The sequence below is a fragment of the Sciurus carolinensis genome, chromosome 12 (genome assembly GCF_902686445.1).
Source record: "Sciurus carolinensis chromosome 12, mSciCar1.2, whole genome shotgun sequence".
Classification (NCBI taxonomy): Eukaryota; Metazoa; Chordata; class Mammalia; order Rodentia; family Sciuridae; genus Sciurus; species Sciurus carolinensis.
Genome location: NC_062224.1, coordinates 110744603 through 110766929, shown reverse-complemented (window position 1 = coordinate 110766929; position 22327 = coordinate 110744603). Strand labels below are relative to the sequence as shown.

General features: G+C 42.7%; 2 protein-coding genes across 2 annotated transcripts in view; one reads left to right on the top strand and one right to left on the bottom strand.

The window, feature by feature from the left end:
- Positions 1 to 1836: 1836 nt before the first annotated feature.
- Ankrd45 (ankyrin repeat domain 45) overlaps positions 1837 to 22327 on the bottom strand; it is a 34538-nt gene continuing 14047 nt past the window's right edge. The window contains exons 3-6 of the mRNA XM_047520812.1: positions 19602 to 19769; positions 13295 to 13389; positions 10758 to 10896; positions 1837 to 5123 (exon numbers count right to left, since the gene is read on the bottom strand). Of these exons, the coding sequence (XP_047376768.1) occupies positions 5092 to 5123; positions 10758 to 10896; positions 13295 to 13389; positions 19602 to 19769 (434 nt within the window). The 3' untranslated portion in view covers positions 1837 to 5091. The remainder of the gene's footprint in view (positions 5124 to 10757; positions 10897 to 13294; positions 13390 to 19601; positions 19770 to 22327) is intronic.
- Positions 16603 to 18044, top strand: Tex50 (testis expressed 50; the record flags this gene model as incomplete). The annotated part of the gene is made up of 2 exons (XM_047520971.1): positions 16603 to 16929; positions 17844 to 18044. Coding segments are annotated over exons 1-2 (528 nt in total), but the record flags the coding sequence as incomplete, so codon positions are not given.

Sequence of the window (22327 nt, the reverse complement as noted above, 5' to 3'; positions counted from 1 at the left end):
AGGGGTGCTTAACCACTAAGCCTTTTTATACTTTGAGATAGTATCTCACTAAGTTACTGAGGCTGGCTTTGAACTGGTGATCCTCCTGCCTCAGCAGTCCTGAGCTGTTGGAATTATAGGCATGAGCCACTGCACCTGGCTAGTATAAATGTTTTTTAAATGAACATTAATCCTCAATTTACCGGTTACTTTCAAGAAGAGCTGAACTTGGCAGCTAGCAAAGTCCACGTTCATGCCTGGACCTCCAGTCAAGTTTGCTTCAAATCCTCTCCTGGGTGCCAAGGAGAACATCACAGCAGGGAACTCAGGAACTCTGCCCTCCAGTTTCTCCAGCACTTAGGTACCAAGGAAAGTGACCCAAGTCCTCAGTTCCTAGAAACTAAACAGAATTTCAGTAGACAGCTCTGTACCTGTCCCTGAACATAACAACCACTTTGGCATCCGTACAGCTACCCCCACAACATTCTCTACGACGTTCTATTTTGCATAGACTGTACATTTGACTACTTGTGGTCCTTTTAAGCCTCTGGATCCCTCCTTGCTGTAAAGGCCAGAGGTCGTTTTTCCTTAAGGTCTTATTCCCAGCTGTCTCCTGAGACTTATTCCTTTACTTCCGCATCTGCCTTTACTTAACTCACCCAACTGCCAAGTGCTATGTGCTGCCCCCTCTTTCACCCCCACCTCCTCTGTGCTGGTTGTCACCTTGATTTCTCTCAGCACTAACTCTCCTCAGCTGCACTGCCCGGGGGCCTTTTGACTAATGCCCTTTCGACTAATGCCCTTTCAGGTTCTTATCTAGTTCCTGTCCTGGGGTGGTCCCCTCAGGCTCTCTCAGTCCACCTCAACCCTGTAGGTAAGACTCCTGTGATTATAATTTCAAAACTCAAGATTCTCCAAATCTCCATACCTCAGGAAAACATGGACAAAATTTAGAGTCAGCTCTGGCTTTCACATAGTTCTGAGAAACCATCTTCCCAGCTGTCTGGAGAAAGCCCACCTAAAATCTGAAAGGTTCTATGTGGTACCATCTTGGATATTTCTGAGATCTCAACTGATAACCTTATAAACCTGCCCTGGATTTTGTCTTTTCCCAGAATTCATTTCTTAGTTTGAAAATTAATCTCTGTCTAGAAAGTCTAGTCATGAGAAGCAACTTTATTTTCAAACCTAGTAAGTACTGGCTCCTCTGTATTTCTTTTAAACTTCATTTGAAAGCTGAAACGTTCCTTCTCTTCAACTCACATTTAAGAAGCGGCCAGGAGAATGGAGGAAGGAGGGACTGTATGAGGGATAAGAGCGGTGGGAGGGGTGGGGGGGGGAGAAAAAAATAACAGTGAATCAAAAACTATTATCCTAGGTAAGTGTATGATTACTAAAACAGTATGCCTCCACCTCATGTGCAAACAGAGAAAAGATGTATCCCATTTGTTTACATTAAATATGAATTTAAAAAGGCACTGGCTTGCAGTCTGGAAAGTTCTTAGCAGGATCAGGGCTCATTACTTAAACAACAGCGCAGTCACATGTTATGATCTCATCACAAGGCCCTTTTCTCCAGCTTCTCAGTTTCCCCTCTTCCCTATAAACTCCGACAGGCAGCCTCCTGGAGGCCCTGAAGACTTCCGCAAAGGCTCCACTCAAGGCCTGAAGGTTTTAACTCATACTCCACTCTAGAATTTTCTAGTTTCTGTCTACCATGCAGTCCCAAAGCCAGTGTCACATGTTTTCAGTTGTTTTGTCAATTTCTCACTTTCAGGTTCCAAAATGTTCACGTATTATTGCTTACATGAAAGAACACAAAACCGAGTCACTTAAAACAACATTTATTTGACTCACAGCTCTGCATTTTGGCAGGGCTCAGCAGAGAAAGTTTGTCTCTACTGCATACAGCATCAGTTCGGTGGCTTGACTGAAGAATCCACTTCCCGGATGACTTACATACCTGGCAAGTTGGGGAAGATGGCTGGCTGGAGCTCAGCCAGGGCTGTGGCCTGGGGCCTGGGGCCTGGGTTCCTTTCCGTGCAGGTCTCTCCACGGGCTGACTTCTAAGAGCGAGCATCTTAAGAGAACTAGGCAGAAGCCATATCCTGCTTATGATCTAGCCTTGGAGATCACATGGAATCACTTTCGCTGTAATCACAGGCCTGCCCAGATCCAAGAGGGGAGAACAGAGACCCATCTCTCCCTGAGGAACGTCCCAACCACACCGCAAGAAGAGCTTGTGAGGTGGGATTAGGGGCTGTCTTGGAGAGCACGGCCTGCCGCAGTCAGTCCTTCACAAGCCAGAGCACCGTGAGAACCTCTCCAGCGGTCCACGGGCTTTGCTTGTCTAGAGCGCAGTTCTGAGGCTGGGCCACAAGTCAGTTCTGATTCACAACAGAAGTTCCATTGCACGTGGCAAAATGACAGCAATAAATCTAACATAAAGTTCTAAAATCAAGCTTAATCTATTCAATTTAAAAGGTGAAGCCTTATACTGAGATCGTATCTCCCCAACTTTTCTGATGTAAAAAAGTGTTTTATTAAATGAAAGTGGTATAGGTAGTAGTTTTCTTAATGACATCATATCGATTTCCTCCCCACCTGTTTTTGTTGTTGTTGTTGTTGTTTTTTACATTTTTCTGATCCATGAAACACAAAAATCTAAAGAACCACTCTCTAGAATTTATCATAACAGAATGCCTCTCAAATACTGTGCAGGCTATCTTGAATTATTGGTATGAACTCTGAAGTAGTAATTATCCTGGAAGTTCAGAAAAAGACATGCAGCTACCTGGGTAGACTCTAAATCAATGTACAAGGGCATCTTAACTCGTCCACAAATCTATCTATAGTTCAGCACAACAGGCAACAGGAAACAGATGAAAATTACAGACCTATGGAAATGAATGAATGTTCAGATCTCCAATCAAAGGAATCTTGGAAATGAGATCTAGGAACCCCTAGGTGATCACTAGGTTCACATGCATGAAAGATGAGACTTAGGAAACAGGTCGGAGCAGAAACCAGACAAGAGTCACGATGCTGGATGTGCACCGCCTGTGTGTTGGAGGAGGAGGGGTGAAATGGGGCAAGGCATAGGCAGGTGTGGAATAAGGTTTGGGAGTCATCTTTATAAAGGCGAGAAGTTCTAGAGATGAATGAAGAGCCAATGAGTTCTAAGAAAAAGGTCGTGTTAAAAGCAATTTCATTCACCTACTATTTCCTATCTTACAGACTCTTTAGGTATAAGGAAGAATACAACAAGTCCCTACCTTCAAAAAGCTCCTAATTCACTTGCAGAGACAAAAATGTGAACAATTAAACAGAATGAGGCTACTGGCCCCATTAGTTCTTTGTCATATTGGGGATAGGGAGGGTGATAGGGCAGAGAATTACAAATTGCTTCACCAAGGCTCAGGACTGATTCTGAGAGGTTCCCACAGCTGAGCAAGACACAGAAGAGGAGCTGGTGAAGGAGCTAAAAAGGCAGATTGTAAAAAGTACGGGAATCGTGCTTGGCATAAAGGTGCCCATACAAAGAGTTTTATAAACATAGCATCAGCAAAGTATCAAAAGCTACAAAAAGTCTGAGGAAAAGATTGATAAATAAAAAAGGGAGAGAGGGTTTTATTTTGTTTTAGGGGGTTGCCAGAAATGTTTCAGTCTTCTTTTGGAATCTCAGAGGTTAAACCCAGGATTCACTCCCTACTCACCAGGAACACACACCTGGAAAGTAGCGCTGTCTTCAAGATCAAGTTCAGAAAGCAGAGTTAGAATAGAAACAAAAGCGCCCCCTGGCTCTTCCCAAATTGTTAGTCGCTAAGCGTACTGCATGAAAAGAACAGACAGATTTCCTTTGTACTGTCCCGTAAACACCCACTGAGCCCCCCAGAAACAGGGGCGGGGCGAGGGGGGCGCCAATCACCCTGTGCTTTTGCTCAAGGAAACTAAAACTGAAGTGCTCATGCATCAAAAACATCCCAAATTTTAAAAAATTTAAAATTTTAAAAATTTTGGAGACAACAAGGAATAAATGGGATTTTTTGTTAACATTTTCTTTTCTATTAAACTTTCCCACAAGGTCATAGAAGGTTTAGGGGCTTCTGAATAAACTAGAAAAAATGATTTTCCAAATCATCAGTAGGAAACCAACTATGACATTTAAAATCTAGGAAATATAAAACAGAACAGGAGGGATACTTGTATGGAGTTCCATGATAGTATCTATACCGTGTGAAGTTCCATTATATCTATACTGCCAAACCTACGGAATAGGGAAAGCTTCTAAATATAAAACTACACAGATTTGTTTTTAATAATCTAAAGATAGAAAAAAGTTAAAGATAAACAGGGATTTTACTGAGAGACTATATCTTACCTTACAGGTAAATTTTAATTTGTAAATAAAAAGTAATAGTTAAAACCAAAGGACCCTGATCTGAACAATTATTTCCTTATTCCAAAATGTCTTTCCATAAGTTTTTTTTGTTTTTTGTTTTTTGTTTTTTTTTTTTTTTGGTACCAGGGGATTGAACCCAGGGACACTTAACCACTGAGCCACATTCCCCCAGCACTTTTTAAAAATATTTTGAGACAGGGTCTCTCTAAGTCGCTTTGGGGCCTCATTAAGTTGCTGAGGCTGGCTCAGGCTCCAGAGTGGCTGGGAGTACAGGCGAGCACCACCAGGTCAAGCTAAGATTTCTTTTTGAGAAAGGGAAAATAATTTTTCCCCCTCAGGAAATAGCTGTCTTTTTCTAATGGACTTCCTCAGCTGAATGAAAATTTCTTATGTCAGTTACACAGAAAATTATTAGGTTTTCTAAGTGGTTTTCCACACAGTCTTTGTGAATGATTTCTATCCAAGAGCTTTCCTGAAGGACCTTTGAAAGCCAGGGACCTGAGCTTGCAGGAGAGGCAAGTCCGCACATCAGCATGCCCCACAGGGGAAGCAAAGCAAGGATGACTGAGTTTGTACTTGAGCATTTTTATAAAACCCCACATCAAGTTTTTTGACTTCAAGGGGCATCAATAGGTCTATTTTTGCTGACACTAGAATCAAAATGCATGTTCCGTGGAAAGTGTGATCTTGACTTCTCTTCTGACCATGGCTTAGGTTACAGATTTGGCACTTTTCACTGGACCTGAAACGAAGCAGATTTTAAAATTACATTTAATTAGCTTGTGACAGGAAACAAATGAAGCCAGTTTCTGAACAATGAGCAAGGGGTACATCACTGTGTCCCAGGCTGGACTGGTCACTGATGAAACCCTGGTGTGACTGGTACCTCCCCTCCAATACTCCCTCCTCTTTGTTGTTTAAATATGCAAAGCAGCGAGTCACCTTTTCCAATCATCAGTATTAGCCTTCCTGGTTTTGCCGCTGACTAGTCGGTTTACATAAGTTGTGAACCTTTCTTGTCTCCATTGCTTCATGTAAGATGAAGGCCATTTCAGAGGACCCATCAAGGTCTCACATCCTATGACATGGAAGTGCTTGGTGGGGGACGTGACACTGGGGACTTGCAGGGAGTGGCAATTCTACTGCAGAGGTGGAGGGGCAGGAGAGGGTTTGGGCCAGGCCAGTGCCAGCGGTGGAACAGGTGGCAGCCCAGGTCTGAATCCTCCCGCTCCTGGACTACACGAGTCTCTCTCCAGTCCCCTCTCCTCCATCCATTTTACAAGAAGAGACAGTATTCTCCCCATTTAACCTCTCTCTCTTCTACCCCAAAGCCTGTTTAACAGCACCCGACTGCCCAGAAAATAAAGCCCAAACCTCTAAGCTTTCTACAGCAGTTTTGAAAAAATGATCAAGACTCAATGCTGCAGCCTTCTCTCCTGATGCTGAACGGACTCTGCACTGAGCAGATGGCACTTCCTTCTGCTCCTGTCTGAAGCTCTCCTTGTCCTGTGCCTTCCTCCCGGAAGCCCCCACACACTCCCTTCACCCTGGCTTCAGGGGGACAGTTCCTCTTTCTTCACGGTGCTTTCCAACTTTGGCTTCTCCGAACACAGACAGCACTGAGTTTACCTTTTCAGACGTATGTGTGTGACCTACAGACGAGAGGATGACAGGCCCCTTAAAGACAGAGACGGTCTAAAGCCTGTCCACCTTCAGGGAACCATCGGGGGTGCTGCCTGAATGCTAACCAGGTGTCAGTTATTGACAGCAAGGAATATGCTGCCGCATCACCTAGACAAGGTGAAGTGTCCTGACCCGTTAAAATCCATGACTCTTTGATAAACATAAACATCTTAGGAACAAGACATCCACACGCAAAGGAATGAAACCCATACGAGACGGCTCACAGAACTACATGTGAAACTAGGACCAAAAACTCCTAGAAGAAAAAGAATCAAACCTTGGTAACCCTGGATCAGGCAATGGTTTTTTGGATATGACACTGAAAACCAAAAACAGATAAATTATGCTTCATCAAATTTAAGGTCTTTCGTGCTTTAAAAAATATAATTAGGAAAAAGAAAAGATAATCCTCAGAATTGGAGAAGATATCAGAATCATATTCTGATAAGGGGTCTGTATCCAAACTACAAAGAACTCTTACACTAAATAATAAAAAGCCAGGCATGGTGGCTTATGCCTATGATTCCAGCTACTTGGGAAGCTCAGTCAGGAGAATTGCAAATTCGAGACCAGTCTCAGAGACTTAGAGAGGAGCGCAGCAGCTTAGCAAGACCCTATCTCAGAATAAAAAAGAAAAAGAACTGGGCATCACAGCCAACATCATGCTTAATGGAGAAAAACTGAAAGCATTCCCTCTAAAGACTGGAACAAGACAGGGAGGCCCTCTCTCACCACTTCTAATCAGCATTGTGCTTCAAATACTAGCCAGAGCAATTAGACCAAAAAAATTAAAGAGAATAGGAAAGAACTCTGGCTATCGCTATTTGTTAATGACATGATTCTGTATTTAGAGGATCTAAAAAACTCCACCAGAAAACTTCTAGAACTAATAAATGAATTCAGCAAAATAGCAGGATATAAAATCAATACTCATGAATCTAATGCATTTCTATTCATAAGTGATGAATCCTCTGAAAGAGAAATTAGGAAAACTACTCCATTCGCAATAGCCTCAAAAAAAAAAAAAAAAACTTGGGAATCAATCTAACAAAAGAGGTGAAAGACCCCTACAATGAAAACTACAGAACACCAAAGGAAAACTGTAGAAGATGGAAAGATCTCCCATGTTCTTGAATAGGCAGAATTAATATTCTCAAGATGGTCATACTTCCAAAAGCACTCTACAGATTTAATGCAATTCCAAATAAAATCCCAATGACATTCCTCACAGAAATAGAGAAAGCAATCATGAAATTCATCCAGAAGAACAAAAGACCCAGAATAACCAAAGCAATCTTGGGCAGAAGGAGTGATGCAGGAGGTATCACAATACCAGACCTTAAACTCTACTATAGAATAATAGTAACAAAAACGGCATGGTGTTAGGACCAAAATAGACAGGTAGATCAATGGTACAGAATAGAAGACACAGAGACAAACCCACATAAGCACAGTTATCTCATACTAGACAAAGGAGCCAAAAACATACAATGGAGAAAAGATAGCCTCTTCAACAAATGGTACTGGGAAAACTGGAAATCTACATGCAGTAAAATGAAATTAAACCCCTATCTCGTGCCCTGTACAAAACTCAACTCAAAATGGATCAAGGATCTAGGAATTAGACCTGAGACCCTTCATCAAATACAAGAAAAAGTAGGTCCAAGTCTTCATCATGTTGGCTTAGGGCCAGACTTCCTTAACGAGACCCCAAGAGTGCAAGAAATAAAAGTAAGAATCAATAAATGGGATGGATTCAAACTAAGAACCTTTTCTCAGCAAAGGAAACAATCAATAATTTGAAAAAAGAGCCTACAGAGTGGGAGAAAATCTTTTCCATACACACTTCAGACAGAGCACTAATCTCTTATAAAGAACTTATAAAACTTTACGCCAAAAATACGAGGACCCCAATCAATAAATGGGCTAAGGAACTGGACAGACACTTCACAGAAGAAGATATACAGGAAATCAACAAATATATGAAAAAGTGCTCATCATCTCTAGTAATTAGAGAAATGCAAATTAAAAGCACCCTAGGATTTCATCTAACTCCAATAAGAATGGCTATTATCAAGAACACAAGCAATAATGTTGATGTGGATGTGGGGAAAAAGGCCCACTTACACATTGCTGGTGGAGTTGCGAATGGGTGCAGTCACTCTGGAAAGCAGTATGGAGATTTCTCAGAAAACTAAGAATGGACCCACTTTTTGACCCAGCTATCCCACTCCTCGGTTTATACCCAAAGGACTTAAAATCAGCATACTATAGTAAAGCAGCCACATCAATGTTTATAGCAGCTCAATTCACAATAACTAGATTGTGGAACCAACCTAGATGCCCTTCAATAGATGAATGGATAAAGAAACTGTGGTATATATACACAGTGGAATATTACCTAGTTATAAAGAATAAAATTATGCCATTTGCTTGTAAATGGATTGAGTTGGAGAATATCATGCTAAGTGAAATAAGTCAATCCCAAAACACCAAAGGCCAAATGTTTTCTCTGATAAGTGGATGATGATACATAATAAGGGTGGGTGGGGAGGATGGGGGACAGCAAGAGAAGAATGGAGGAACTTTGCATTGTGTAGAGGGAAGTGGAGCAGGAGGGGGTGGGGAAGGAAAGATAGTGGACTAGAACAGACATTATTACCCTATGTACATGTATGATCACATGAATGGTGTGAATCTACTTTGTGTACAACCATAGAAATGTGTACGATGAATCAAAATGCAGTCTGTAAAAATAAAATAAATAAATAAATAAATAAAAGAAAATAAAAAGGACTGGGCATGTAGTTTAGTGGTAAAGCACCCCTGGTTTCAATCCTAAGGTCAACAAAAAAATAAATAATAAAAAGACAACCCAACTTAAAAATTACAAAGAATTAAACATTTCTCCAGAGCAAATATACAAATGGCAAATAAAAACATAAAAGATTATTAGTAATTAGGAAAATGCAAATCAGAACTATAGTAAGATACCACTTCACACCATGCAAGATGGCTAACATGTATAAAAAGACAAGGGACTGGGGCTGTAGCTCAGTGGCAGAGCGCTTGCTTAGCATGTGTGAGGCACTGGGTTCCATCTCCAGCACCACATAAAAATAAACAAATAAAGGCAATAACAAATGTTGACCAAGATAGAGAAACTGGAATCCCTGTATGCTGCTGATAGGGATATAAAATAGAACAGTTCAGCAGCTCCTCAAAAGCTCAGACACAGCTACCACATGGCCCAGCAATTTCACTTCTATTTATATATCAAAGAAAAATGAAAACAGGTGGCCACATAAAAATTTATACATAAAAGCCCACAGCAGCATTGTTTTAATAAGAGAAAGGGTGGAAAATTAAATGTCCATCAACTGATGGATGGATTAAATTTGTATCCATGTGTGGAAAGTTTTCAGTCATCAAAAGGAAAGAAGACCTGCTACATGTCCCAACATGGGTGAACCTTAAAAACATGCTAAGTGGCAGACACCAGCCACAAAAGACAGCACATGTTTTTTTTGGTTTTTTTGTTTTTTTAATTTATGAAATGTTCAGAACAGACAAATCCATGGAGACAGGGAAAGTAAGTTAGTGGTTGCAGGGCTTGGGCAGGCAGGAATGGGAAGAGTCTGCTAATAGTACAGGGCTTCCTTTTCGGGTAGTAAAATGTACTAAAGTTAGAGAGTAGTGATAAGTATACAGCTTTTTGACTACTGAAAGCCACTGAACTGGACCCTTCAAAAAGATGACTTTTATGGTAGGAGAACTGTATCTCATTAAAGCTGTTATTTTAAGAATCTCAGGTATGCCTGCCACCAGGGTTGATACAGTACTTTCCGCTATGAGCATGGTATTCCCACAGAAGGCTTTTCCCCAATACGAAATTAAAATGCTGGAAAAAAACCTTTTTTTTTTTCTAATTCTGTTGCCCTATCTCCCTTTCTGTATTTGAGAACCACAAGTCAAAAATCATAAGGCATAGTAATCACATAAAACTTGATGACTGATAATAGTAATGTCAATATTATTATTATTAGGCACTTCCTATATAAAGAATTTGGTTATCATTATTAGTTTTCATTAATAATGAAATAGGGAGCTGTATCATGAATTAGTGCTTGTAACAAAGTTAACGACTACTTAATGGACTGTTAAGATCACGGTTTCAATAGCCAGATTATGGAACCAACCTAGAGGCCCTTCAATTGATGAATGAATAAAGAAACTGTGACATACATACACACACAATGGAATATTACTCAGCCATAAAGAAGAATAAAATTATGGCATTTGCAGGCAAATGGATGAAACTGGAGAATATCATGCTAAGTGAGATAAGCCAATCTCAAAAAGCCAAAGGACAAATGATCTCGCTGATAAGCGCGTGATGACACATAATGGTGGGTGGGTGGGAGAAAGGCAAGAATGGAGGAAGGAGGGACTGTATAGAGGGAAAAGAGGGGTGGGAGGGTGGGGGGAAAGGGAAAAAATAACAGAATGAATCAAACACCACTACCCCATGTAAATGTATGACTACACAAATGGTACGCCTCTACTTCATGTGAGAGAAAAAGTTGTACCCCATTTGTTTACAATAAAACAAAAAAAAAAATCACAGTTTCTCAGAAACAACAACACTGAAGCTGATTTCCATCCTTCCGACCATCTTTTATCCAAAACTCACGTGGCATAGTCATCTTCACAAGGATGGGAGTCACAGTATCTTCCAACAGTTGCTTCTGCTCAAAAAGCTCGTCAATGGAAGCGTCTGTGTGGGTTTCCAGCCACTCATTTTTTGCACGACATGCATTGAGGACGTAGTTCTAGGGACAGATATAGAGAATTTATTTTCCACCTATTTGTTGAAAAACTATAAAACTCTATAGTACCTCTAGGCTCCTGCCTTTGTCCCCTGACGTGACGGGGATGGAAGCCAGGTTCTTGCTCATGCTGGGCCCCTGCTATGTTCTACCAGTATCTCCACACCAGCACAACCCCGCCCACCTGGGGAGCTGGACTATTCCGGGTCTGCGTTGGCCAACGCAGTAGCCATTAAATAGCTCTTGAGTCCTAGAAATGTGACTAAGGTGACTGAGGAAATGAATCTAAATTCTGCTTAATTTTAAATCATTCGACCTTAAACAGCAACATGGGACTTTGGCTACTGAACTGAACAATGCAGCTCTCACATGGTGGGAAGTGAGTTAACAGAACTCACCACCGAGAGTCAAGAAGCCTTGCATGTTCTTGCACCTTTCTTTAAGCCCTGTGACGGAGCTTTGCAAAGGCTAGAAAAGAGCCCAACCGTGTGCGCTGCAGGCAACCAACAGGCCACGCTGGTAGCTGATCTCTCCAAGAAAAGCTTGGTCTCCCTGGACACCTCTCCATCCGCATTGTGAAATCACCTCACTGCACAGCACTGCAAACTTCTGAAGTCTGATTTAAGACGTTTACCACACTGTACCTCATAAATATGTACAGTGTCAGTCGAAGAATGCAATTAAAAAGCGAAATAAAAGAAAAATGTTCACCGCACTATGCTTTGTAATAATAAAGAGAACAGAATAAATTTATGATGCAGAAGTGGATTTAGAAAGGTGTTCATAAGATATCATTAGAAGGAGCCCAGCGGATCCACGCACACCTGTAAGCCCAACCACTAGGGAGGCTGAGGCAAGTTCCAGGCCAGCCTCAGCAACTGCGTGAGACCTCGAGCGCTGGGGATGTGCTTCTCTGGTAGATTGCCCCTGGATTCAAACCCCACTACCTTAAATATAGATTATATTATACATATATGTATATATTATATTTATATATGTATTTTTATATATTTATATATTATATATTACATATATAATTATATACATATGTTTATATATATTATTAAGAGGGGGGAAAAGCAAATTACAGAATAATATGACTAGTATGATCCCATTTTTATAAAAATAAAATATCCCTTAACCCCTATTATATGGGGACATACATATGCTTTTGTAAGTGAAGGAAAAAATATGATGACATTAACACAAGGTTATTATTAGAGCCTCGTGGTAAAAGACTGGAAATGGAAAAGGGAAAACTATTAAGTTTCTTTTAGATGTTTCTTTTATTTTTTTCTGGTTATTTCAGAGTATACACTTTCTAGTTCAGATAACTAAATTTTTAAAACTTGAAATTAAAAGACCTTTCTAATAACTAACAAAGCATTACTCCTTTGTGCAAAGAAAATTTTCTTTTGCAGATCTAATAGCTTCATAAGTTGTTCCAACAGAATGTTTCCTGTATCTTGTTTGTTTCACAAGAGACGCTGTAGAGTGCTGTGTAAGGGTCAAGTGCAATGTGTAACTGATCAAGTTCTCAGACTTGCTGATGTCTTTTTTGCAATAGCTAATTCTTTTTCATATAAATTATGTCAGAGAAAATTCATAGAGCATCCTGCACAGAAATGCATAAGAGAATTTAAAACCAAAATGTATTTCTGATACCAGGAGCATATATTTAATGCACATCCAAACTAGTCCAGACAGTACTTAAATACAGCAAGGTAGCAAGCTGGCTTTGAAATTAGCTATCTTCATATCTAGGTATCTTTTTCCCCATTATGGAAAATTTGATACATTAAAATACATGTATTCCATATGTGCTCATGCACATATATTAAAATGTATAATTACATCTAAATTTTGAAGGAAAACAATAAAATGAACATCAGGGGACCACAGGGCTTCACCAGAAGAACAGGGAACTACCAGTACTCCCAGCCCAGTTCCGCGCTCCCCACCCCAGCAGCACCTCCAGGAGAGAACCACATCTTTGCTCATTCCTTTGTTTGTCTTTTAAAAAAAAAAAAAAAAAAAAAAATTTGCTCCCATATGTAGGTGTTCCTAAATGATACAGTTTTTTTTCAAGCTTTATAAAAATCCCTGTAGTCTATGGTGAGTGGTTTCCACTCAGCATTACATTTCTAACCTTCGTCCACGCTGCCGGGGGTGACATTTAGTCACCTCTGTGTCACTCCTTAACGTGACCTCATTCCATTTTGTGCAGGCTGTCTCTTACTAGCAGGTGGGAAGCAAGGGAGGCTCCACCCCCTCCTCTCCCCTGCCCTCACCCCTCCTTCCCCTTCCCTCCCTGCCCATCTCTAGAGCGCTAGTGTGGGAAGTAAGATCCGAGACAAGATGCTCAGGACTTCCAGGACAAGAAACGATCACCGTGCAGTACCTTGTCTTCCTTCAGAAGCTTCCCCAGTCCCTTTTCTGGGTCCGTAATGGTTAAAGTGACCTTCGTGATGTATTTTTTCAGAGCCAGTCTTGCATCTGAAAGACAGTAAGAGGGTGTGGGGGTGCACATCTGTAATCCCAGCTAACTGGGAGGCTGAGGCAAGAGGAAGACGAGCTCAAGGCCAGCCTGGAAAACCAAATGAGACCGTATCTCAAAATAAAAATCAGAAAGGGCTGGGGGGTGTGGCTTCGTGGTAAAGTGCCCCTGGGTTCACTCGCCAGTACACACACACACATATATGTATATATGCTCAACTGTTCACAAAGTCCATTACATATCTTGAATTTTGTAAAGAGTTGTGTGTCAGAGATTTGTTGTTGTTTTTTGGAGCACCAGTGTGTTTCTAGAATTCTGCTAAGTGTTTTGAAAAACAAAGGAAATATAAAACATGAAACCTGATTCCCAAGAGTATGTATCCATTAAAACGTCTCTTCTGTCAAAAGGAACCACAAAAAATATTTCCAACAGACAGGCTGTCACTTGCTTTATTCCTCTTGATCCCTCATAAAAATTCAAAAATAGCTTACCTCTTTAAAAAAAAACAAAAAAGCAAAACTCCATTCGCTGTAGCACCCGTAGCAGTGTTATCACAGCATCTGCAAGACCTGTTTAAATAGTTATATTAATTGCTGACATAAATAAAATACTCAAGTAAATGGAAGGACTTATCATATTCCCAGCTGAAACAGTGAACATTGTAAATTAGATCAGTCCCAAATTAATTTAAATGCTGGTGTGTTCGTCTTCTGTGACTGCTATATAAAATCACCACTCATGGGTGGCTTGAAACAACACAAACTCATCCCCTCACAGTCCCAGAGGGGCAATCGGAGCTCAGGTCCCCTGGTCTCAAGTCAACTGCCGCCTGTGGCCCCTTGCTCCGTCACTCAGACACACCACCTGACCCCTGCTCCCACCTTCAAATCCCCTTCTCCTCTGTGTGCACCTCCCTCTGCCTTTCACTTATAAGGATACCATAGTTAGATTGGGATCCTGCCTGGATAATCCAGGATAATCTGCCCATCTCAAGATTCTTGACTCAAGGAACTGCAAAGTCCCTTCCTCCCTCTGAGGTAGAAGTCACCAGCTCCAGGGATTAAGCCCCCGGTATCTGTGGTACCCATCACTCAGCCTACCGCGGCCTTCCGTCTCCCTCCCTCAGAATTCACGTCTATCCCACATCCGAAATACATTCCCGCCAGCCCAACATCCCCATGAATTATTACGACATCAACTCTACCCCAATCTTCATCTAAATATCACAACTCAAAACTCTCAAACCTCAGATTTTTAATCATCTAAACAAAGTATGGGTGAGGCTTGGCATGACCCATCCCAAGGCAGAACACCTCTCTCTCCGCGGACCTGGCAAACTAGAAAACAAGTCATCTTCTTCCAAACAGTGAGATGGGATGGACAGAGAAGAAGGTACAGATGCTGCCATCTGGAAATGGGCAAAGAGCGGGAAGAAGGGTGTCACCAATCCCAAGCAATTTTGAAACACAGCAGGGAAGATTCCCCTTGGTATTGAGGCGCGGGGATGATCCTCCGTGGCTTAAGACTCCATCTGGACTTGAGGTTCTACCCACCCACTACTCCTTCCTTTTTCACAAAAGATTCCATGTGCTCGCAGCTAAATAGCTTTCTTAGTCTATTGAACCCAGGTGCTCAGTAGTAAACTGTGAAAGGAAGGGGATAAACTCTAGAATTTTGGGAGAACAGTAACTTTGTCCTCTTTTTGTCCCTTTGTGTTAGCTGCTATTTCTGCTGGTGTAACATTCCCAAAAACCTGTGGGTCTCCCAGCCTGTCACAAAGATTCAGTCCCTGAGATGAGGCTCCGCCACAGGTCTTTCACGGATAACCTCACTCCCACCCCTGACTTCTGCAGAGCTGGCTGGGGGATCCGTAAGCCACACTCCCTAATCTCTTCGGCACTAACAAAAAACTGTCCAGCCACATCACTGGCCTTCTCCCCAGAGCATATTTTCTGGACAGTGGCTTTCTTAAGTTGAGAACCAGTGTTAGCCGGTTTTCTGTTACATAGTAAGAGGGCTGAGATAGTCAGCTTCTAAAGAGAGAAGGTTTGGTGTGGCTCACGGTTTCACAGCTTCAGTCCACAGTCACTTAGGCAGCACGTTCTAGCGAAGAACGTGTGGAGCCAAGCCGTTCACCTCAGGGCCAGGAGCAAGCAAGCAGAAAAGAAGGCGCTGCGGCCCTACAACCACCTGCAAGGTGAGCTGCATGGGGTCCACCCTGAGTGTCCACCAACTGCCCACAGCACAGGCTGGGGACCAGGCCTTTAGACACAGGCCTTCGGGGGACACTCTTCAGCAGTGCCTTTTGCAATCTGGATGGGCTGGGAATTTCCCAAACCATCATGCCCTGTTCCCTTTTTGCTTAATAGTTTTTCCCCTCAGTTTATCCCCTTCCTTTCACAGTTTACTACTGAGCACCAGGGTTCAATCCCCAGGGCTGCAAAACATAAATAAATAAGCATATTTATTTATTTCCTGGTAATTCTGAGAAGTCCTCTCTGCGTGGCCACCTACCCAAATTCTACTCATTCTTCGAGGCCCACTCAAATAACGTTCTGGGAAACGTCCCAATCGCCCCAGGGAGAACTCATTGTCTCCTCAATGCTGCCTGGTATAATTTCATGTAGCTCTCTTCTTACTCCGTCTCTGTTGTCTTCTTGGTTTTGCTCTTACTAACAGACTGTTAGCTCCTTCAAAGCAAGGCCTGCAGGCCACCTTTTAATCACGTGCCCACCTCCTCACCACCTTATCTTTTTCCCCATGCCATGCCATCTCCCTTGCCTTCACCCACAGCCTGACAGCACCAAGGGAATATGAGGGAATTGTTTCCAGGAGATTTTATTAATATGCTGACATACTTATTGTTGAATTTATTAATCAGCAAAATATTAGTAAATTCTTCACTGAAGAAACTCAAACCATGCGAGCAAAAGGCAACAAGAGGTATCTCCAAGAGACCTCAGGGGATTGGTCAGGTGACACCTCTCAGTTCCAGAGCAGTTCTTTATGACATCACTGAATTTATTCCTGTATCACCGTGACCCATGACGGTACAATAACCATTGCTGCATCTTGCCAGGTATATTTTGCTGACCAGCACGATTTTCTGAAATGCTTCAACTGAAGCACCATATGAACTGGTACTCAGGGCACATTCTGCTCTGTCTCTGATCAATTTTTTAGCTAGAAGTTTTCTTCCCCAGTGAGAAAGAATGGCATCTGACCGAGGACTATCCCTGGTTCTTCTTCTGTTGCTTACCTGCTTCTTCAGGAAGAGTGTCTGCATTTGTGATGGAACAATCTGGACAAAGGTTGGATGGGAGATTTTTCCGGAAGAAGTGCACTATCTGAAAGTGAAGCCTCCTCCCTCTCACTGTCTGCCCTACCCTCTGGACAGACTGTGCTGCAACTTTGCCAACATGGACCTACTTCAGAGTTGTTTGCACCTCACTTATATCTTAGCACAAGCTCTCGTTTTAATCCTCTCTGTTTTATCTGGGCATTATCTGTGGATGAAATGGAAGAAACACCAAAAAAAGGTGAATTCATGGTGTAAACAGTAACGGTGACAGCATCTCAGAGTTTAGAACGTAAGATCAGCCATTTCTTTGAAGAAAGGTTATTCCTCTTTGCAACCTGCCCCTCCCCACTCATCCCCAGCATCTGGCAGAGTGCCTTGCACGTAAGTGTGTCATGAATAGAAGGGCCTTAACCTCGCCTGGCCCTGCCCTTCTATTTCAAGTCTCAAAACACAGCAGAAAAGCAGCGCACCACCGGCGAGGAATGTGCAGAAAGGGGGCGCCGTCCGTCGGGGTTTCGTCCCCTCCTCCCCAACTGTCCTGCGAAACCAAGGGTCTGGAACAACAGAGCTCTTAGATTCTTTCTGGGTCTGTCCAAAAAGCTAAGTAGGAAAGTTGGCATGTACTTTTTAAATGGACTGTAAACTCGTTTCTAGTGTTAGGAACTTTCTGAGAAACAGAGCTCCTTAACTAATTTCCTGCCTTGCCAGCAGATGACACCACAGTTTGAGGCCATCTTAAAACCCCCTGACCAAACCCAGACTACAGACAAGAACGAGGAAAACCTCCTTGACCTTCAGAATAGCTTATATATCTAGGAGTGTTCCCCTGTTTTTAAAATGCCTGTGATTTAGGGTCTTCCGTGTTCAGGAAGGAAACGTTCTGATAATATTGAAATAACTCCCCCAGCACACTGCCCTCACACAGACGGCACTGATGACATGTTTGCTGACAGTGATCATGGCCGAGCAATCCGATTCCGCATGTATATAAACGAGCATTTCTTCTGCGTTTATACCTTTCTTCTCTAGTAAGTTTTCTTTTATGTAAATAGTGGATGTGTGTATTTGAATAGAATTTAAGCTTATATGTTCAGAATATAAATTAAACTCAAACTAAGATGCAATCTATGACATTCGCTTCTCTCCTTTCAGCTGAAAAAGCAAGCCTCCTTAGATAAATCTGGCAATGCTCTAGAAAGCCCATCCATCTATGACATTGACCAAATACTCTGCAGACTGCTGGCCACCACGTCCATGATGACCAAGTACCTGAAGCAGGTGTCCCACCATTCTTCCTCTAAGAAAGTTAAGCACCGCGAATTAAAGAGGAAGAAAAGTGGAGGAGGAGGAGAGGAGGAGGAGCCAGAGGACACTAAACACACACACACACACACACACACACACACACACACACACGCAAAGGTAGCTCAGTCACACGTGGAGATCACACAGGAAATCTATCGAGAGGAACTTATCTAAGGATAAAAATGATTCTTTAGGGGCCTCAGTCATTGTCTTGGCCACAATCTTTGCTGAAATTTTCCAAAACTCTCTGGATTTCCATCCAACTAAGACAGAATCCCTCCTTACTAACGTGGCTCCCCGAGTCTAATGAAAAGGCTTGGCCTGGCACTCGGTATGCTCCGGCCCCGGTCACCGCAGCAGCATTTTGCGAGCGCTGACCACGTGACAGGTGTTGTGCGTGGTGCTCTGCATCGCCTCGTTTCACTCCCAAGCCCTCAAGAAGACTCTGCCACCGCCCCTTTTTCAGAAAGGGAAGCCAAGGTCTAGAGAATCCAAGTAACTTGTCCAAGGTCACACAGGTTTCCAGTGGAGACAGCAGAGGCCATGCACTCAACCCTTTTGTTACCCTACCGTGCCACAGCCCACCCGTGCCAACGATGACTGACTGCCTCACCAAAGCTATCTGGCCCCCAACACGCCACCTTCATTCCAGTCTCTTTGCTCGTGACCTTTCTCTTCCCAAGGCCCAGCCTAGCCCCACCAGGTTGACTTCATGTTCTCTGACGGCCCCGTAGCATGGACCGCCTGCTCTACTGTCACCAAAATCTCCCTGGTGTAGTCACATAACTGGTGACTGTGTTTATAGGTGATCGTTCCCCCCCAAAACATATCCAGACGGCAGGAACAAGTTGTCCCCACAACAATGCTGGCACATTGAATAGTGGGCACTGAATAAATGCTTGCTAAAAACATGAATGCCAGGCAAAATAAATGCTTGGACTTCCGAAGTACTGGGTTTTTAAGTCAACGTTTGTACCCATACAAATTTATACAGGTGTACTTTCCTGAAATTTCTTTCAGCTATATCTACATGGCTGTAGCACATAGTTTTTTGAACTTCGTATTGAAGTCTAATAGACAAACAGAAAAGTACACAAATCATAAGTATACAACTCAATGAATTTTCATAACCAGCACCCAAATTAAGAAAAAGACACTACATCCCAGAAGTCCTCTCATGCCACAAGGGTAACTATCATTCTGATTACTAACACCATAGAGTAACTTTACCCAAACAAATATTTTCTTAATTATAATTTTTTAATCTGTGGAATTAAAAATATTACTGGAATATGCTATTTTTTAGACAATTAAGGAATAATTTACTTTACCTGAGTCTCTAAGAAAACAGCCTTGAACATGTTGTATATATAGCCTTATGGAAAATTATTTGTTAAATTGTTAACTGCTGGTAAATCCACAATTTCCAATATATACAGCTCCTACTAAGTGCAATAGTTTAGGCCAACAGTGAAATAGGAAGATTTCACGTTATTGCCAGTAGTTACTGCGGTTGTGCCTACAAATAAAACCTCTCGATGGAGGGTGAGATGCTAATGGTCCCTTTCCATCACGTCAGTCAGTTTCCACCACGAGCTTCCTCACCTGCCCAGTCCAGAAACTCAACGCACTCAGCCTGGGAATACCGAGCTGCGACGTCCCGAGCTCGTTCGTTGTTGTAGTTCAGCGCTTCTATATCGACATCCAGTTCCACTAGGGCTCTCAGGGTTTCCAGACGACCCCAGGCTGCAGCACAGTGTAGGAGGGTGTACCCTGTCAGACGGAACGAAGAGGACCAGGTCAAACAGCACAGTGCAGGAGGGTGTACCCTGTCACAGAACGAAGAGGATCAGAAAGAGGACCAGGTCAAACAGACAGGGACAGTCCCCAGCTTAGGGAGATCTGACATGGTTGTTTGACTTTACATGGTGGGAGAGCCAAATGTGTTCCGTGGAGACCACGTTTGGAACTTTGATACATGATCTTTCCCAAGGCTAGCAATGGGTGGTCCGGTACTCTCGGGAGGCTGGGAAGCAACAGTGGGCCCAGCCCCCAGGCAGCCTGCAATCAGGCAGTCGACAAGTGGGCACTCTCCAGGGTACAGTGTTGCTGAGCTGTGAACAGGTCGGATATGTTAAATGCATTTTCCGCATATGGTATTTTACAATTAAGTCTGTTGGTCATAACCCCGTCATAAGTCAAAGTGCATCTGTATTACATTTTAGGCTATTTTTTGCAGTAGAATATCACAATCGCAAGTATTAAACAATTACCATGGGCTGGGTACTAAGTGCTTTATATAGGACGAACTCGTTTAATGTGATAAGAGTTTTATGGTGTCAGAATTATTGTAATTCTCTTCTTACAGATAAGGAAACTAAAGTCCAGAGAAGTTAAGAGACTCGGTCGAGGAACACAGCCAGTAAATGATGGACACAAGGCACTGACACAGGCAGTCTGAGTCCTGAGCTCTGGCACATCAGCGGAAAAAGATAACCTCCCGGCAGCTGCCTCTTTGGAACAACGGAATCTCCTACCTTAAGGAATCTTCATAGAATTCTAAGTACCCTATCACTACCGATAACAGTGTCACACAAATCACCACAACTGTGTGCGCTTTGGTTTAGAAATAAATCATTTGTATTAAAACTGAAATTATGGCATGCCTAATTAGAAAGTAATTTCTTAGACTTACTGAGGTGACTACCAGGAGGAGCTAACTGTAAAGGGGAGCTTCCTCAAGACCTTTCCAGACTGACTTTTTTTAATCAAATCAAAGATCATTGTTTGAACTCACTGTTTTGAGAGCCCCCCAGGAACACAGCAACCAGCAACCATGCCCTGGCAGGAAATGCGGGGAGCGGAAGGCAGGCGTCCCTTTCATAGGACGCTGCCTTACCTGGTGGACAGCCTGAAGCCGTGACCCATCCATGACCCAAGGTCCGTCCACAGGAGGCGTGTTTACACTGGCACATGTCCTGTGGCTCTGTGTGACGTGTCGGCTTATGCCTGCATGACTCTGGCGCTAGGAGCCTGACCTCGCATTCCCCTCAGCAGCCCCAGGAACACTGGTCCAGGGTATCCCCAGGTTCCTCAGACGGAAGGTGCAGGTTCAGTGCAGCACCACGTTAGGACACACGCTCAGGACTTTGGCTCTCAGACTCAGGCAAGAAGGGTGCAATGAGTCAGAGGACAGTCCTCTGTGCCCAAGTCATGCGAGGCAGGAACTGAGGCAGAGAGAATGTATGACAACTAACAAAATATATAAGAAGCAGGACGTAACTTTACATTTGTGGGCAAATGCCAGGTGGTTCATTTGAAAGACACACAAAGTAGGGAGCCCACTCTGCTAGACAGGAGAGATACACCCAAGTTCTTACGCTGGCCACCAGCTTGAGTTCCCTGGATGTGATGTGGAGTGGGTGTCAAGAGTGAACGAGCCCCGCTTCTGGTATAAGAAAGTTATGTTCACAGTGAATGCTGTGGCAATATAAAATTATAACAGTCCATTCCATTTACCTAGATAAGGACGGACACACAACTCCCTTAACAGGTCAAAAAGCAAGTACTACATACACCACAACAAGAGCTGAGCAGGAGAATGAACCAATGTGTTGAATCTATTGACTACTAGGCACCTTTTTTTTGTCATTTAATCCATTAACACTGTGAGTTAGGTAGCGTCAGTCCATCACAGCATACAGAAACAAAGGTCAGAGGCTCTACCTTTCCCAGGGTCACACTAACCAAAACAAGATTAAAACCCAAGACTATTGCCAGGAAGGTTTATAAGGGGCAGGAAACGGCACCCAAATGTTTACCTCTGGCTCAAGAAGGGAAAGAGGACAGAAAACAATGATTCCACTTCCTTCCAGAAATTTCTTGGCTCCTGATTTGCCACATTCCCATAATCATGGGACTATTTTAGACCAAGTGATAAACTGTCATAACCAGAAAAGATGATAATAGAGTTAATAAGAAATCCGAAGTAGATGAAATGAACTAGTTTAAGATCAGACAAAATAGGAATCGTCTCCCCTTTTTGGTCCAACATTTCTTTTTAAATATTACAAGTGAGAAATATTAAAAGACCAAGAGAGATTCACCCAAGAATTTTATTATGTCTTTGTTCCCTGCTGTCTTAGTCTGTCACAGAATTCCACACACTGGTCATTTATAAAGAAGAGAAGGCTTTTTCCTTGCCGTTGGGGTCTGGGAAGTCCAATGTCAAGGCCTGGCATTCTGATGCAGGCTTTCTTGCTGGCTCCTCGCAGCGTAGGAGGCAGGAAAGCAAGAGTGAATCCACTCCTACCAGGCTTTGTGTCACCAAT